Source organism: Paracoccidioides brasiliensis (genome assembly GCF_000150735.1).
Source record: "Paracoccidioides brasiliensis Pb18 unplaced genomic scaffold supercont2.35, whole genome shotgun sequence".
In the NCBI taxonomy this organism is placed as follows: Eukaryota; Fungi; Ascomycota; class Eurotiomycetes; order Onygenales; family Ajellomycetaceae; genus Paracoccidioides; species Paracoccidioides brasiliensis.
The window spans coordinates 4,376-23,351 of NW_011371392.1; the positions used below are offsets into that span (position 1 = coordinate 4,376).

The 18,976-nt window shown below is 36.0% G+C and overlaps 2 protein-coding genes across 2 annotated transcripts; one reads left to right on the plus strand and one right to left on the minus strand.

Annotated features, from left to right (window-relative positions):
- Positions 1-7,599: 7,599 nt before the first annotated feature.
- PADG_12525 (uncharacterized protein) lies at positions 7,600-8,007 on the plus strand (the record flags this gene model as incomplete). The annotated part of the gene is made up of 1 exon (XM_010765708.1): positions 7,600-8,007. One exon carries the CDS (start codon positions 7,600-7,602, stop codon positions 8,005-8,007), a length of 408 nt encoding a protein of 135 aa, XP_010764010.1.
- A 2,938-nt stretch (positions 8,008-10,945) lies between these two features.
- On the minus strand, positions 10,946-12,786 carry PADG_08710 (uncharacterized protein; the record flags this gene model as incomplete). The annotated part of the gene is made up of 3 exons (XM_010765709.1): positions 10,946-11,898; positions 11,967-12,602; positions 12,687-12,786. 3 exons carry the CDS (start codon positions 12,784-12,786, stop codon positions 10,946-10,948), a joined length of 1,689 nt encoding a protein of 562 aa, XP_010764011.1.
- Between the last annotated feature and the right edge of the window lie 6,190 nt (positions 12,787-18,976).

Consider the following 18,976-nt stretch of genomic DNA (forward strand, 5'->3'; position numbering starts at 1 on the left):
AAGATCTGTTCTCACAACATTTAGACCACTATCTTAAAGTCTTAAGCTCAGAGAGTTGATGATCAACTAATTTAAACTTCTTGCAGTAATTCTTATAGAGAGATAGTTTTCTTACACTCATCATGCCTTCTCTCAGCTCCATGCTTAGAGCAGATTTTAAATACCTCTTTTTAACATAATTATCTCATCTGTGACTGTCAGCTTCCAGCAGTAGCTGATTAAATTCAGACAGAAAGTTGAAGAGAGCTCTTCTACTCTGTCATAAATTGTTAAGCTTTTGCATAGTCTTTTCTTGTCATGTAAAATCACTAAAGAGCATGTATGTCTGCTTCAGTAAGCTCTCTATCATGAAGTTAATGTTGTTCTTATTATTCTCAACTCAGAGATAAACTTAAGCTGCTGCTATTTCTTTCAGTCTCAAGTACACATACCAAGTATATTCCTCATTATTGTCTAAAGCTTTCCCATTGACCTTAAGCTTTGATTGAAGCTTTAGCTCTCACTGAGAGTAGTGCTTCAGATTAGAACCATCATACTTCTCATAGTCCAGTAGCTTGATCTTTGATCTTCTGACTACAATGAGTGATTGTGAGTTTGATTGAGAGAGAGTTAAGGTCAAAGTGTTCAAAGCTTGATATAGATTAGCTATTTCAACTTGCTGAGCTGCTATTAAATCTCTGTTCTCATGCTGAATCTGTTTCTGCTGTTGAAGAAAGATCATTCATTGTTGTTCAAAGCTGCTAAGAGTGTCTCTGCTCATTGCTTTATGTTAATTCATTTGTGTATTCATTGTACAAGTCTGCTGCTTTATCTCATTCAGCTAGATGTTTTCAATGTTGCTTATTTGTTCATTAGCATGATTGCTAACTCAGTCTATTCATATACCAGTGCTATCACTGGACTTCATGATGCAGGATTTAAGACTCTCAATAGTCTATCATATATCAGCATGTTTGCTGAGCTTTGTGATACAGAATTAAAACTCCCAGTGACCTATTAATGAAAGAAGTCAAGTAATTCATAATGTAAAGGGTTAAGCTCTAAGAACTAGAGGCTAGTCCTCCTATATAACAAGAACAAATTGCTTGAAAAAGGGAAGAAAAGAATGAGATGAGAACTCAAGCTTAAGTGAGCTCACATAGCATGATCACATGCGCATGTGCAAACAATGACTAGGCTGAGTCAGCCAGTCAGAGCGAATCTAGAGGTTCAACTCCTTATAAGATCTTCACTACATAATTCATTTAACTATTTAATTAATCAAAGTATCAGCAATCAAAGATAATAATTCTTTATACAAGAAAGGAAGACTTACTCTAGCTATTGAAGCAGTTAAAAAAAATCAAATTTCTAGTTCTAGAGCTGCTGTCAGATTGTACAACATCTCTCATTTCACTTTTTGTCATCAACTTCATAGCTGTACAATGTAAGAGAACTCTTAGTTAAGAAATCAAAAACTAATCTTTATTGAGAAATTATCTTTTGATTAGTGAATAATCTTCATGAATGAACATAATTAGCTTTTTTGAGTAAGTACTATATGAGAAACAGTCAATCTTCTTCTTGTCAATTGAGACAACTTTTCCAACTCAAAAACTGTTGATGAAAGCTGAATTAAATGATTCATTAACAGTCATTCTGAGTTAAAAATTTCATTCTTCTGATCATATGATCATCAATAAGCTCTATGTGAAAATTTTAAAATTATTCAAGAATGATTTGATCTTGTGCAGAATATTATTCAGAAATATGATATTGTACAGAAGAATATATACAACTTTGATGAGACTGAGTTTCAGATGAAGATTATTAAAACAGTCAAGATGATTACTGAGTCAGAGAAAACTCTTCATTTAAAACTTGTATAGTTTGAAAATACAGAGTGAGTCATTATTATTGAGAAAGTTAATTTAATAAACTAATCATTATCTTAAATAATTCTTCTCAAGAGAAAGTGGCTTCAGTCTTCTTGATTTGAGAATGAGCTATCATGTAACTAAAGAATTGAAATCAGTAAAAATGAATAAACAATTGATAAGCTAGGTTTGATCTGACTTAAAAAGATGTTTAGTAAATATATTCAAGTCTGTACAATCAATCAATATTAACTTTTAATTCTTGATGAATATAGCAGTCATAATGATCCTGAGTTTGATCAGTTTTGCACTCAAAACTTGATCATTTCTCTTTATATATCAGCTCATTTCTCTCATCTATTACAGCCTTTAGATGTTACTTGTTTTTCGTCATTGAAGCAAGCATACAGAAAAGAGGTTGAGAAGATAATAAGACTTAATATCAATTATATTGATAAGAATAAGTTTTTAATTATCTATTCTTCAGTTTGTATAGCAGCTCTAAGTGAAAAGAATATTCAGAGTGGATTTAGAGCTATAGAACTAGCTTTATATGATTTAGAGTAGATTCTTTCCTAGCTTAATACTCAGATACATATATCAATTTTCTCAGAGATATTACATAGCTTTCAGACCTTCTGAATTACTGCTATACCTCATAATATATAATAATTAAAGCTTCAGAGTAAGAAAATTAAGAAATATCTCAAGCACTGTATATAGAGTTCACTCAGTTCAATCAATTAAGCTCTGGAAAAGCTAGTCAAGAAATGTCAGATGACTATGCATAGTGCTGTTATTTTGACAAGAGAAAACAAAGAGCTGAAGACTGCAAATGCAAAGCAAAAGAGAAAGTGAGAAAGATGTCATATATACATAAGTCAGAGAGAGGGCTTGACTGTTCAAGAAGAAATGAATCATGTATAAAGAGATATTGCAGAGAAAAAAGAGATAATAGAGCAGTCTAATAAGTAATAACAAAAGTAAGCAGCATTACAGTGCAGTGAATGTGATGTTATAGAACATACTATTTATATATGCTCTCAGCATATAGAGAATAATTTATAATGTAATTAGCTGATTTTACTATCTAGTTGTAATGATATTCAATTAGAAAGATATTGAATGATGAAGATTTATCTCAGTAGATGATCTGTCTTACTAAATGATTGATTATATTAAATAAATACTTTATTTTGTAAATATTAGTTTATTAATTTTATATATTAAATTGAAGTCTTCTAATAATACTATCTTTGTATTTAACTTATTAACTATAATTTTTAAATATTAATATTTTTTATCCTCTAGTAGAAGTATATTTTTAAAGTATTAATAATATTTCTTATAGTAAATTTAAATTTATTTAAATGATAAAAAGAAGCTTTTTATTAGTCTTTAATTCTATATGGAATTAATCTTTAATAGCTAAGAATTTTAATCTATATTTACTATCACTGATATTTATTTTTTTACTTCTAAGTATATTTTTTACTGATTTATAAAATAATATCTATCTTTAATTAATTTAACATTAATTGAGATTATTATATCTACAACTACTTATACCCTTTATTGTAATATTAAAAAATTTTTAATTTAACAAAGTTTATTATAATAAAAATATAAAGAAAATTATATATACTAGTGAAAAACTTGTCTTTGAAAATAATGTACTTATATATATAAATGAAACTTTAATAAAAGTTTTAAATAATGAAAAAAAATGATAATAAAATAAAAAACTTTTAAATTTATTAAATTTATAGTATCAATTTGATTAGACTTAATTTTTTTTTATTATATAAAATTTAATAAATTTATAAAAGAATTCAAAAAGCAGATTATAAAAAAAAGAAGAAAGTTACTTAACAAGTATAAGAACAACTTCAATATGATCTTTGAAAAGTACATAAAGCTTATGAGAAATAGTAAAAATAAATTGAATAATAAACAACTTAGACAATAGTTCAAAAAGCTTATAAGAAAAAGAAGACTAAAAAAACAAAGTAGTGCAAAGCTTAACAGCTTATTAAAGAGGCTAAAATAACTTAGTTTGAAGCTGAGAAATATGGACAGACTTCTACTCATACTGCAAAGTGAAAATTAGTTACTTTAATTATAACTATATCAAAGTAATAATAAAAGTATATATTTACAGTGAATTCTAATTATTTAAACTCTATTCAATCTTTTAATTTAGAGAATAAAATCAATCTCTATTTCTTAAAGCAGCTTATTGCTACTTTTACTACTAATTTAAAAATTAATATTTTTTTAATTAATCTTTTAACTTCATATCAAATCTTCTATTATGACTATATTCTTTAATCAAACATATATTTATTTTATTAAATTATCAATTTTATATGAAACTAAATAATACTATTATTACTATTTAATAATCTAATTAATATTTATTTTATTATTGTGGAATTAATTGGATTCTAGCAAGTTGAATTTAGTTTTACTAAGAGCAGCTCATTTAGTGGTACAGCTCATTTAACGTAGTCCGACACCTAACCGATCACGACACCTAACCGATCAAATTTTCATCCTTATTTGACAATTTTTTAAATTGAGCAACAACCACGAGAGATTTTATATAGAAATTATATAGATTAGATCCTTAGGTCTGTTGGCACTGCCTAATAGTGTGTCCGGGTGTATTACACTTGCTGCAGGTGGGAGGTCTTCGCTTTCTACCTTCCGGATTTGGATCCTCCATCCAAACCTCCGTACGTTCAGGAGGCTCCAGAGGCTTAGCCATCCTAGCTAGAGCTTCTTGAGCCGTAAGGATTCCTTCCTTAGCTATATAGAAACGTGATTTCTCTCTCTTACGCTTCTGCTTAGCATTGGCAGCTCTCAGCTCCATGACTTCCTTGGTCAGTAAAGCAACATTATGCATGGCCGTATGACATCCCTTCACTAGTTGATCAAGAGCCTGATTTGTAGGACTAGAGAGAATTTCCGTACGGCGTTTGATTCTGCTGCTCTGCCGCTCCAACTGAGTCACATTGCGAGGGGTCTTGGGGGTCCAGGAGGATTGAGATCCGTGAGATCCGTGAGCTGACCCCGGGGGGGTAGGAGTATGAAATTGAGTATGTAGGCGAGTAAGAACCTCATCTGGATTGTATGGCACTAGGCCTGTGGCTTTGAATCCGTTCTTTATAGTTATATCCTTCATAGCCTCCTGTCTAGCTGTTGTATAGCTGGCTAGAAAGTCCTCCTTGTCAATATAACTGATTCCTAGTCTCACGCTTTGTTCCACCCTCTTGCCGTACGCTCTCTTTAATGGTGAAAAGCAGCTCACATCTAGTGGCTGTAATAAATGAGAGGAGTGTGGAGGCATATATAATGATATAATGCCGTGATCCAGACAGAATTTATCAAATCTGGCCGTGGCATGACTGCCATGCCCATCCAACACAAGCAGTCTATATCTGCCCTTCGTACAAGCTTTAGTAGCTCCGTTAAAGACCTTCCGCAGCCAATCAAGGCTAAGAGCGTCCGTGGTCCATCCCTTCTCACTAACGCCAATTGTCCAATCCTTTGGCAGCTGCTTGTACCAGGAGGCTTGATGAAGCTTGCCCTTAAAGATAATCATAGGAGGTAGAGCCCAGCCCGTAGCGTTAACTGCCTCGATCACAGTTGCCCATTCTCTATTCCCTGGCTGTAAAAGAGATGGCCTGCCAGCTCTCTCAGCTCTAGTAACCACCCAGGATGTTGAAATAACCCCCATTGTAAAGCCAATCTCATCAAAGTTATAGATATCCTCTGAAGTAATTCCATACTTCTTTATCGTACGATCCATCAGGGTAAACCATTCGTATATGATCTTTGAATCCTCGCATTGAGCTCGCTGATAGTCGTACTTGCGTGAGAACTTCGTCTTTAGTTCAGAATGCCGTTGTATAAATCTTTCTACCCATCTTCCTCCCACGGTAGTTGTAGTAGTGGATTCTCGCGCCTCAAGTAGTAGATTAGCCATTTCTCGTACGGTCGCGATCCGGGGAGGCTGTCCTCTCTCATCCATAGAGAGTATCCATTGAACTAGAGATTCCTCTTCAGTAGAGGTCAGCTTTCGATTTTTTAGTTGAGCATTCGTGTACGTGGTTCCACCGCGTAGTCTATCGTAAAGCGTAGTATAAGGAAGCTCGTACGTCTTAGCAGCAACGCGAATAGATGAAATTTGCTTAGTTTCATAATCTTTAATAGCTAATAAGAGCCTGGCTTCTTGATTAGAAGGTTCTTTGCTAGGTGTGGCTGTCATATTGAATGATTTAATAGAGTGGGTGATTGGGACGAAAATTTGATCGGTTAGGTGTCGTGATCGGTTAGGTGTCGGACTACGTTAACTAGTGATAAGTTATGTTAGTCATTTTCATAGCGTTGCAAACTCTGCAATCAATCAAGCTTGCCATTCTGTCATATAAACTAATTGTGATTGGGCCTTTTTGCCAGGTAGTCTAACAAGTTGTACACAAATGACTCAATAGTGTTTTATATCACATGGGTACGTGGTGAAATACGTTACAGGGAATGCAACACAGTCAAGGTTCATTGCAAGGCCATCTTTTGATATTCGATTCCCCAAGAGCCGGCTGAACAATTTGAAGGCCAGTGTCTCAATTTAGGGTTAACTAGAGCGGCTCTGCAGGCGAATTCCTAGACTAACTAGCGTTAAGAATAAGGCTCGGCAAGCATCTTTAAATCCTCCAAACTGGAACGTTGGAACGATCGAGATATTGTGGGGACATGAGTACGTCATGTATGGGGTCTGTAAGTTGCTCAATGTTGTTGTAGTTTTTATTGTTACAACATAACTAGCTGATATCACCAGGACAAAAACTTCTCTGGTATCACCGTGTCGCAGACTCTCGTTTCCCGTAAACTAGGTCTTACCCTTGTGATTCATCGCATGAACACAACGGGTCACCGAAAGCAAAGAGTGCATATATCTTAGACCTCAGCTGTGATTGAAAGGCTGAACTGTTTTTCTTCTTTGCGTGGATGCAATTCCGAAGTGGTTCATGCCTCCTGGCGATGGGGATACTTCCTATACACTGGGAATCTCAGCAAGTTTAAGTATCTCTAATTGCATTATACCTAATGATAATTTTCTTCTGGTAAAACCCGTTCAAGACTTTGTTTCATTAATCTGCCCTGGATGATGGCATTATGCCGTAGATGCTGTGACGTGCCCAGTGAAAGCTGCTGACTTGAATACATTCTGTGACATGTTAAAACTTGCTTTTGGGCCAACGAATCCTAAGCCATGTACAACTTCTTTGGGAATGACATCTAGACTCGATACCTACGCTTTCCAATACAAGTACTGGATGCATCTTTGTTGTTGCACCTTGATCGAAAGAAGCTGGGGAACTTGGACTCCATTGTACTCTCCGCCTTTCGATACAGCCTTGCTATGAATAGACGTCATATATTATTCCATATTAGCTTAGTTGTTTCTTCCGCTCCAGCACCCAGCTTGGCCCCATTGAGACAACAACCATTGGACAATTGGTATGCCTTTGAACCTAACATCCAGGAAACAGCATGTGGAGTTGGGTGTTATGAGGAGGGGAGAGGAATTGAAAAGGATATAAAGGGAATCAGAATCTTCTCCTTTTTATCTTCTTTTTTTTCCTCCACTACCACTCAGTCATTCATTTTCTACGCAAAGAACATAGTTCTTCTAGTTTTACAAGCTAATATCTCAAAAGGTTTACAAACTGCAAAAATGCTAAACATCAAAGTCATCTCCACTATCCTGCTCATTACCACCTCCTCCCTCCTCGCTACTGCCCACCCAGCAGCAGATTTCAGTGATGGCTATTCCCCAAAGGAACATTATCCCAACGCCCTTGTCTGCCCTACTTGCAACCCTGTCTCGGGCAAAAACTTCTGTGATATAACTACGTCCTGTATCAACATGGGTTACAGTTTCCACTGCGCCTGCCGTGCCGGCTATAAAGCGACCAAGTACGACGACCCCTACGGCAAGAAACAATTCCGTCTCCCATTCAAGCACTACGAGTTTCTCGTTTTCACTCCCGAGAAGACAGAGTGCAATACCCTTTGCAACGATCCTACTGCATCCGCCGATAAGCTTTGCAGTGAGGTGCCACTTTTGGACTGCAAGTTGTAAGGACAATTTTGTGGATGAAGGAGAGATAGGGGGGAATGTGGCGGTGGAGAAGGGGAGGTCTTGAGCATATTTGGGGTTTTGGATAGACTGTTGTTTAGAGAGGAAGGGAAGTTCAAATTTTGGCGACAACAAAGGTAACGTTTATGTGTGGACGAGAGGGAGCGTGGGACGCGAACTTTTATGAAAGTCAAGTCGACCGTATTAAGGATAATGATATATATTGATCAAGTTGGGTGAGATTTATGGGCAATCATTACTTTGTTTTTGGCTCGAAACCGCTTAATATACTAGTTAGATGACACTGTTAAATCAACCCCTTATTGTCATTCTCTGTAGAGCTATGTTGTTAAACTGTTATTTATCTGCGTAGCCCTTTTGTATACCATTATCATGTCTTTCTGAGGGGAAAATAATGATATAAATGACAAATTATTGACTTGATTCAGCTCTATGTGGTACTCCGTGTTCACTTGGCACCATACATACAACCCCAAGATATATCTCCTGGGTTCAAAACAAACACAACGGTCCTTAGTTTTAAAGCTACTCTGAGGGGGGGGGGAAGGGGGAGGAAAAAAAAGGAAAGAAAACACTGAAGGGCTAAGTAACGTAATCAACCACCCAACGCCCGTTTACACCCAACGCCCGCTCAAATCTTCATTTTTCATTCATCTTTAACCACCCACAACATGCACCACGAAGCAGTTATACAAGCCGCGATTGATGATTTGAACGCGCAATTAACGCCTAATTACACTGAGACCGCTAAAAAATATGGAATCAGCTGATATACATTGTCAAGGCGTTATAGAGGCGTTCAAATGTCAAGAAAGGAAGCAAGCTCTATCCACTGCAAAGCTCTCACTGATTCGCAAGAAAAACGGCTCCTTTTTCATATCAATCGATTGGCGGATCGCGGTTTCCCTTGTACGCCCCAAATCCTTCATAATCTCGTTGTTGAGATTCTAAAAGCACCTATTGGAGTCAACTGGGTGGCTCGGTTCTGCGAGCGCCACAAGGATGTGATCAAGTCGCTCTACCTGCGAAATATCGACCAAAAACGCAAGATTGCAGACAATTCTGCATACTTCAAGCATTATTTTGATCTTGTAATAGATTTCTTTCTTATACTGCTTTTTTAATTCTCATCTTGCTAATTTATCTTAATTTTTCAGCTGCAGGCAAAAATCACGAAATACAACCTTGAACCTGTGAATATCTACAACTTTGATGAGAAAGGATTCCTATTAGGATTTATTCACACCCTCAAACGTATTGTATCGATTAATTCGCTCAAATCGGGCCGTATGATAGGTGCCAGCCAGGATGGCAGTCGAGAATTCATAACACTACTTGCCTCAATTTGCGCAGATGGAACTTCGCTCCCACCTGCTCTCATATATCAAGGGGAATCAAGAGATATGCAAGATACTTGGCTCGAAGATTTTGATAGTGAAAAGGATCAGGCCTACTTCGCTGCTTCAGAAAATGGGTGGAGCAATGATGAATATGGGTTAACATGGTTAAAGAAGATCTTTGAACCTCTTACAAAAAAGAAGGCAGACCACAGATATAGACTTCTTATATTGAATGGCCACTCATCCCATGTTAATATGGCATTCATCAATTATGCAGATTGGAATTGAATTCTACTTGCTGTCTTTCCTCCCCATTCTACATACTGATTACAGCCGCTAGATGTTGGGATATTTGGACCATTGGGTAAATCATATTCCAAAACAACTGAATTAATGAATGAGAACTGGAATGGGATTCATACACACTACAAAGAGGTCTTTTTGGCAGCTTTTTGACACTGCGTGGAAGGAGGCAGTTACATCTTCAAATATTGAAGCTGCATTTGCTGCTACTGGCCTACATCCATTCAATCCGGAACGCGTTCTTAAAAAGCTTCAAATACGACCTTGCACCCCCCCTGATGCAATATATCAACCAAGAACACCTACCTCTATTGTTGGCCTGCGGAATTGGTGAAGCAAGTCAAGCAGCAGCAGCATCAAATATCTAATGATCTCAACTGGGTGATCCGTGCAGGGGAAAATCTTGCTCTTGATAAAGAGGTTCTTTTAATAGAAAATCGGCAGCTTCAAAAAGCTCTTAATCAAGAGAGGAGACGTCGCAAGCGTGGCAGGGCAATGGGGTTGCTAGATCCCTTGAATCCATCATTGGCGCAGTTCTTCTCGCCTGCAAAGGTGCAGAGCATCCGCGAGAATTTGGCGGCCTCAGAGGTTGCCAAAAAGGATGAGCAAGCTCGTAAGGAGGATGCAAAGCTGCAACGCACTATTCTTAAGGAACAGAAGGAGGCATATATCATCCAGCAGAGGATGGAGCGGGAGGCAGCTCGCCAGGCCACAAAACAGCAAAAGGAAATGGATAAGGCCGCAAGAGCTGCTCAACAGCAGATTGACAAGGAGCTTAGAGATGAGAAAAAGGCTCAGGAGCAAAAAGAAAAGGAAGAACGAGCTGCCGTACGGCTACAATCACGATTGAATAAGAAGATGATTGAAGAATTCAAAAATCACCCTTCCTAATCGGGAAAGTAGACCCTCGATTTCGCAAAGAGTGGCTAAATCGCGTTTTCAGAGCCCTGCCAGGGTGCCCACGGATCCACTGCCGGAGGGATATGACGATATTGCAATCTCTACTGGTTTAATGACTGCTTGCTCGCTGAATCTGCCTCCACCCAAGATTTCATGTTTTGGGCGAGTTATTAAGCCAAACAAATGTTTACTGAATTAGCTATATATTTTTATATGTAATTTTCTATATATATTTTCATCCTATAATATATCATCTTAAAGTCTAATTGCGTTGTTGAAATAACGTTGAAAATATTTCATCATAGTGATGGCGAAATGGCGGGCGTTGGGTGTAAACGGGCGTTGGGTGGTGGATTACGTTATCCGAGGGAAGCTAGCTACAGCTTCGCTTTAGCCCGTTCAACAGTATCCTCCTTCCGTGCCCGATCCTTCAACACCCGTCTCAGAATCTTCCCACTGGCACTCTTCGGGATTTCATCAACGAACCTCACTCCTCCTCGAAGCCGTTTGTGTGGCGCAACCTTCCCGGAAAGCCACTGCACAATCTGCTCGGCGTCTGCAGCAGTCCCGTCCTCTACCTTCTTACCGCTTAACACAACGTAGGCGCGGGGTACCTCAGAGCCATGTACCTCGCTCTCAACACCTATGACAGCAACGTCAACAATCACCTCGTTCTCGACTAGGACACCCTCAAGCTCAGCGGGTGCCACCTGGAAACCCTTGTACTTAATAAGCTCCTTGACACGATCAGTGATGTACAGGTTTCCATGCTCATCCTGATGCCCGACATCGCCAGTGCGGAACCAGCCATCCTGAGAAAGACATGCTGCAGTTGCCTCTGGGTTATTGAGGTAACCAAGGAATACGTTGGGGCCGCGCACATAGATCTCCCCAGTTTGGCCGACGTAGAGTTCAACAGGTTCACTTCCGTCGTCGGGGGAGGTCATATACTTGATTTCCTGGTTGGGCAGCAGACGGCCGACGGAACCAATGAATTTATTCCAATCCCCCCACGCTTGCGTATGTGTTGTCGGGCTTGTTTCGCTGAGGCCGTAGCCCTGTTTGACGCCAGTCTTAATGCGGGCATACACAGCGTCGACGAGCTCGCGACTGAGCGGCGCGGCACCAGAATTCATCAAGCGCAAGGAAGACAGGTCATACTCTTCAACTATAGGGTGTTTGGCAAGGAGGACTGCAACAGGAGGAACAATATAGGAGAAGGTAATGCCAAAGTTTTGGACATGGGCGCACCATTTTTCGATATCGAACTTAGACATGACAACCAGCTGGATACCGGTGTACATGGATTTATGGACGAGGCAGGTAAGGCCTAAATTCTGTGGTTAGTATATAGTTCTCTCTTGAGGTTATATTTGGCATATATAAATGGCTACACACCATATATGTGGAAGAATGGCAAAAACGCCAATACTTTGTCGCCATTCCCATCCTTCCCGCCAGTACAACTTAAATGGTCCTCTTCTCCAGCGGTAAGCTGTATAATATTTGAAACAATATTTCTGTGAGAGAGCATAACCCCTTTCGGTTCGCCTGTCGTTCCCGAACTGAAGGATAAAAACGCCAGGTCCTTCGCTGGATCGACACGCGTTTTGCGATACCTCGTTGCGCGGGAAATATTCTGTATAGAAGTGAAATGCTTAAACTTGGCAGTTGAATCCCTCCTATCGCCAAGCAGGACAATACGGTCATCGAGGATGCCGGCCAACTTGGCAGCAGCGATAGCAGTTGGCAGGAGGTTTAACTGGGTGACAAGCACCCTGGCTTTTGTCCCCTTAAGCTGGAGAGCCAATTCTTCGGCGGTATATGTTGGGTTTACGGGGGTAACGGCTCCGCCGGCCCAGTGAGTTCCCCAAATTACCGGGGGAATGTCAATGTCGTTTGGGGAAAGAAGGGCCAAGACGTCACCCTTTTGCCAATCCCAAGTAGCTTTCAGGCCTTTACCGAAATCAAGAGCAATGCTTTTGACTCGGGAATAGGTGTAGGAGCGGAGAGTGTCGGCATCTTGGAATATCACTGCAAATATGTTGTTAGAAAACACTGGCGGCCAGACATGGCGAACAGCCCAGCGGCAGAAGGGGTATGCATACACTAACTCACCTTTATCGTCAGGGAAAATCCTTTTCTTATTTTCAAACAACAAAGACCATAGATCCACATTTGGTATATCTACCGGTGGATAGGGTGACTGGGCCAGCATGATGGTAGGCTAACACTGACACTGACAATGTAAAGTACTTGGAAACAACGTCTACACTCGGGATACTCCAAAACAAGGCTCAGAAATAATGAGTAAAAAATGAGTTTTGAATATGGTGTAAAGGTTAGAGAAAGAAATATGGCATGGAAGATGGAGGAATTGTGTCGTAAAAAGTCGAACGTCAGTTGTTGGACTCCTTGGGGCCCGTGGGCGATGCAATCGTTGCTAAGAAGCAAGTCGTTGCTGGGGCAGAAAAATAATCGGTGCCGAGGCCCTATTCTCATCCCGAGATCTTAGGCCGATAATGCCGTCGCCCCTTTGTCGATATTAGATGCAAATCCTCTCTACCGCTGTGAAGGTAGACAATCGTCTGAGAATTTTGTGAAAATGAATATCTATATATAAAGATGTTCCAACATGGAGTTCGAAAGGGGGTCCTTCGACAAACGAAGCGAATAGTTGCTTGATGACGTGAAAAAATTTGGTGTTTGATGATAACTACATGTCCAACAGCATTTAAATACGGAGAAACTAGACTTTTTTAAGCCAATAGTATAATAGTATCCACACATCAGAAGGACAGGAACAGTGACAGGCTCAAACCCTGTACCAGGAGGATATCAGCGTTATCACACCGTAAAGGGAACAGGGTGTAGAAATTACTCTCTTATTCATTGTAACTGAGAAAAGTATTTGATTCAATTTGTTTCTCAAATTGAAGATGAATTTTGAGCTATGAAGCAAGTTTATTGCTTCTTTGTTTGAGAGCTTTAAAATGAGATATTGTTTCATTGTCTGGTTTTGTTACGGCGCAGCCAGTCGCTGGTAGTTAATATGGATTAAGGTTGATCCGCTCCAATTCTCAACCATATTCAGTTGCTTATATTGATCCGCTCTGACCACTTATTTATATTTGGCTGCTTGTTCATTCCAACATTCTAATCCTCAGTTTAGCATTCTTGTCGCAGCTGCCTAGTTAGATAGATGAATAGTGTTAGGGAGCAAATGCGAGCTGCATGAGAAGGGAACTCTCTGCGTTGCTAACTGCTGTATAACGAAGTACTAAGCTTGATGGGATGAAAGGGTGGGCCTGCCTGGATTATAACCATCCGCATGGTCGCGTGGTCACGTGATGAGGATTAGGCCTAATCGGGCGCCGAGCTCAATCCGACGTCGAGTCGAACCGGGCACCGGGCCTCGGTCGCTCGGTCAGACGCTGAGCCAGCCGGGCGCCGGATCAAGTCTAACCAGGCGCCAGGCCTCAGTCGGGCTCGGTCAGGCGCTGAGCCTAACATCACCCCCTAGTCTAGGGACAGGCATGTCCTCATGCTGGTAGGTCATCATCAACCTCATCCTTCAGGTAGCTGTCTGTCTCCCATGCCTTCAGCCACTCATCTAGTTGTCTTGAAGGTTCAGCTTTTGTAGAGTTAGTCTTATAAAAGTCACATATGACATGTGATGATTCTTTGAAATCATGAGCTAAGTATTAAAATAAGTTCTCATTAAATCTCTTTTAGTGAACTTGATATTGCAATTTGTCTCAATTTATTTGACTAACTAATATATGCTTCACTTCTCATTTATTTTCTTCATTTATCTCAATTGAATCTGATGGTTTGATACTCTGTTCTGATATAGAGTCTCTTGAATTCTTATGCAGCTTGTCTAAAGAAAAGATTGAATAAATCTTCATGATTATGAGAAGATTTAGTCTATAAATGTTACTTATTCTCTCTAGAATCCTGAAGAGATCTATGTTCTATGCTGTCAGCTTACAGCTTGATCAGTTAATTCTGTATGATTTCAATGTCAAATAGACAAAACCTCTCATTGTGAAGTTAAATATCTAATGATATTTATCAGTCTATCTCTTCATCTGTTTTTGTGCTATCATTATGCTCTTATCTACTCACTTTCAGATCTCTTTCATTTGTTTAACAAAGTTTTGAGCAGCTCTTCAGTTTGTCTTCTTTTCTGTTTTTAGTTCTCTTGATAAAGGTCTTTAGTTAAATGATATTTATGACTATTATTCATTTGCAGCTAGAAATGAAGAGATTCTAGTAAAGATGTTTAAGATGACTATGAAAGCATAATCTATAATGAGTAATTACTCATCTCAGTTATTTTGGTAGTAATTAATATATGAGTGAAGATGTGTAATAATATACTAATTTGTTATCTCTGTCTATTCATCTATCTGTATATGATATACTGTTGAAAGTTTCAACTTTATATCTAAAATTTCTATGAACTTATTTCAGAAGTTTGATATGAACTGAGAGTTGCAGTCAGAGACAATCAAGTCTAATATCTTATTATAGAAATAGTAGAATCAGATGAATAGTAAGATCAGCTTCTGAACTGTAACTTCTCAAATAATTAAAATGAAGATTGTCTTTTAGCTTAGTTAGTATACTATAATTAAAATAATATTATAATCTATTTTACTTTTCAGCATATTTATGAAGTCTATTATCATGTACTATTATGCTCATTTTGATATTAATAATAACTTTAACAAATCAAAAGTCTTATCTTTTGAAATTTTATAAATTCGGCACATATGACAGTTCTAAATATAGTATAGAATATCTGTTAGTCAAATGACTCATCAATAATGTGATTGCATCAGAGTCAGAGTCTTTCATTCTTCAGAATATGCTATTAAAGCTTAATTATGAATTTTCTACAGTAGCTCAGCTACCAGAGTTTTCTTTTTCTAAACAGATATCACTAGTCTTTCATTATACTGTAGCACATTATCTTTCATTGTATAAAGACTATTCTCATCATCTGTCTGCTGTCAAAGACTTAATTGAGATGACTGTCTTATTTAAAAAACTATGTATTCAGCAATATTCTCTTTCTCTAAGAAGTTAATACTAGCAATATTCATAGAGAAAGTAATCTGAGAGTCAAGAATCTCTGATTTTAGAAGAATTTATATATAACTATTTTATTATCTTCTAATCTTTTGAAATCTGCTCAGTGTATCTGTTAGCAAATTGATTTTGTCTGATTAATACCTAATCTCAAAGTAGAAATAGGAAAAAAACTCTACTTAGCAGATTTGACGCACATTCAGTTTTTTGATAGTCATAAAAGTATTTCAGTATATAATGATCAATGAGAATTTTGAATTATTTTTTCCATTATAGTTTTTCAAGCTTTGTTCATTATTTTTATGAGACTCAGACCACTGCTAGCATTTTCTTATCATAAATCTCATAGTTGAGCTTTACATCATTTATTAACTTGAAGTAGAAGATCACAGAGTGTTAAAAATTATCATTTAATCTTTGATTCAGTATTTCAATCATCACTTCATCTGAAATATCAGTCTTAATATGAGTTTTATATTCAGAATCATAGTAATATAGAGTTCAAATCTTCATTAGCTACTTCTTTAATTTCTTAAAGACTGTCTGACATTCTAATATCTATATAAATAAAATTATTTTCTTTACCAACTGGTATAGTGATTTTGCAATTTAGCTATAGTTTCTTATAAATCACTAATAGAAGTTGTCAAATTCTAGAAATGATTAAACATTTTTAACTGTGATTAAAATCTATTACTTTGTGACAACAGCAGTCTTCTTATAGTCTATCTCAATCCTCTTTATGATAATGATAAATTTTAGATATTTTGTTTTCTAAATAGTAAATTTATATTTTTAGATGCTAGCTTGCAAGCTTACTGTCTTTAATCAGTTTAGTATTAGATTTACTTACTGTTTATATTATTTAAAAGTTCTGCTGTAAATTAGAAAATCATTCATGAATGCTATTATAAACTTGTTCAAATAATAAAAAAAATACTATTAACAAATTATTAAAAGTAGACAGAGATATTTATAAGATCAAAGAGAATCATCTGATATATGTAAATCTTATAATAAATTCTAAACATGCTCAGATTCTCAAACTCAGAGTTCATTCAGATATAATAAAATCTATACTAAATATTCAGCTTTGTAAAATATTTTACTCTGTTGAATCAGTCTATTAGCTTATTTATTTGAAGTATGAAATACTAATCTTATTTAATTATAGCATTTAGCTTACGAAAGTCAACATAGAATTGTAGCTTCTTCTTACTACAGACAATTAGAATTAAAAAGATATAAAGAGCTGAACTTGCTATAATAAAATCTTTTACTAAATTAACTTCAAGATAGATCTTTACCACTTCTAACTCTGTCAAATTTATCTTATATAAAGATGTATATCTGATGTTTTAGATGAGATCAGTATCAAACTAAAGCTTTATTTTAAAATCAACACTTTTATATAAAGAGAATAATTTATCTAATGCTTTTTTTGAGAAACAGTTCTTCTAATTCTTTAGTTATTCTGATAAGTGACTAATTAGATTCTCATCAGATTTCTTATTTGCATCTGCTAGATGTTATCTCTCTTTAAGCTGTTTACTAATTTCATATAGATTGATTATAAAGACTGTTGAGTTCTTATTCTTTATATACTTATGAAATAAAATGACTTCAATGAAGTTCATATTCATTATCTATGATACTGCTCTCTTTAAGACCAGTCTCTATCTTGTCTCAGACATAATGACTGAGCTGATTTCTTTCAATCTTTGAAGCTGAGTGTGATATTTCTATCTGATCTCTTTGTTCAGTTTAATCTCTCTTTATTTTACATCTTTGTGATGCTCAGACTTAGAGTCTGAACACTTTAATATTGATTGAAGTATTATCTTCAACATTAGCTCTGTAATTTATTCAGAGATAGACTGTTTACTTAGTCAAATCAGGTATTGATTTTTAACATCAAGTCATATATTCTATACTACCAGCTACTTTCATCTCAAAATAACAAAGTGCTAGTCTAAATTCATTATCAGTAGAGAGACATTCTAAAATCTTCAATTATTCACTCAGAGGTTTAAAGTTAATGTGCAGTCTATCATTCTATTGAAGATGGTATTGTATCTCTTCATGTGATACTTATATAAAAGTTCTTGAATCTTTTTATCAAAAAATCTTGTCAATTATGTGATATATTAGATATCAATAAAATTTACATCATTTGCTTCAGTATTAGTAAGAGAATTTGTAGAAGTAGCAATTTTATTATAGACTAACTTAATTAATATATTAAATCTTTTTCTCTCAATTAAGTTCTTTATATCAAACCTCTTATAGACTATTAAATTATCTAAGATGAAGTCTTCTCTCAAACTCACTTTTTTTCTAAATTTACTAAAAACTTAGAAATATTATTATCTATAAGCTCAGCAATCATCTATTGAGATTTTTACTTCACAGAGCAGTTTCTGACAATGTGATCTTTTTTTTTGTAATAGTACTAAATATCTAAATGAGAACTCAAGACCTTCTTTATAGTAGAAGATTTTGAGATAAAAATATTGAGAGATATTTGACTATTAACAATTCACAAAATGTTTTCTTTGAAGATATTAATCTTATTTCTTTGCAAGTTTTTGAATTTCTAAGTGATGTTAATTGTCTAAAGAATATGAACTATCTATGTATAAATTTTTTGAAACTCAATATATATATTAGTGATTATATTGACTATTACTATCATTCTCTGAAGATCAAAGAATAGCTTATTATTAAAATCTATTTTATAGTTTCTCTTGATAATCTTGATCTCATTCATCAGATGTAAGAATTTTGTGATAAATTTATGATAATTATTCTTATTGTGTATAATTAATTTGTGATAATCACTTTTGATATTTTGCAAGTTGTTAGTATTCTTATATATTAATTTAAGATACTTAAATATTTCTTCTGCAGTTTGATATTACTTGAGATAATTTTCTTTCATACAGAATACAATATAATATACTGCATCTTCATCAATTTAGTTTTCAATATATGTAATCTTCATGCATTCAGTGAGATAGTAATCAGTATTTTCCCAAAACTTATTCTTTATATGAAAGAGCCAATGCTTAAACTTTAACTTTTTATCATCAGTTTAATGTTTTGAATTATCAATCTTGACAGATTATCTTGTATTCTCTGAAAGAATGATATCTTAACTTATTGTTTGATTGCTAACTGTCATTCAGATTAAAATATGATTAAGCTCATCATATTCTGCAATGAGCTCATTAATTTAACTCTGTTTAATAGTAGTCTGAGCTGCAACATCATTTTATTTCATCTGTAGACATGTGACTGTGTCTTTC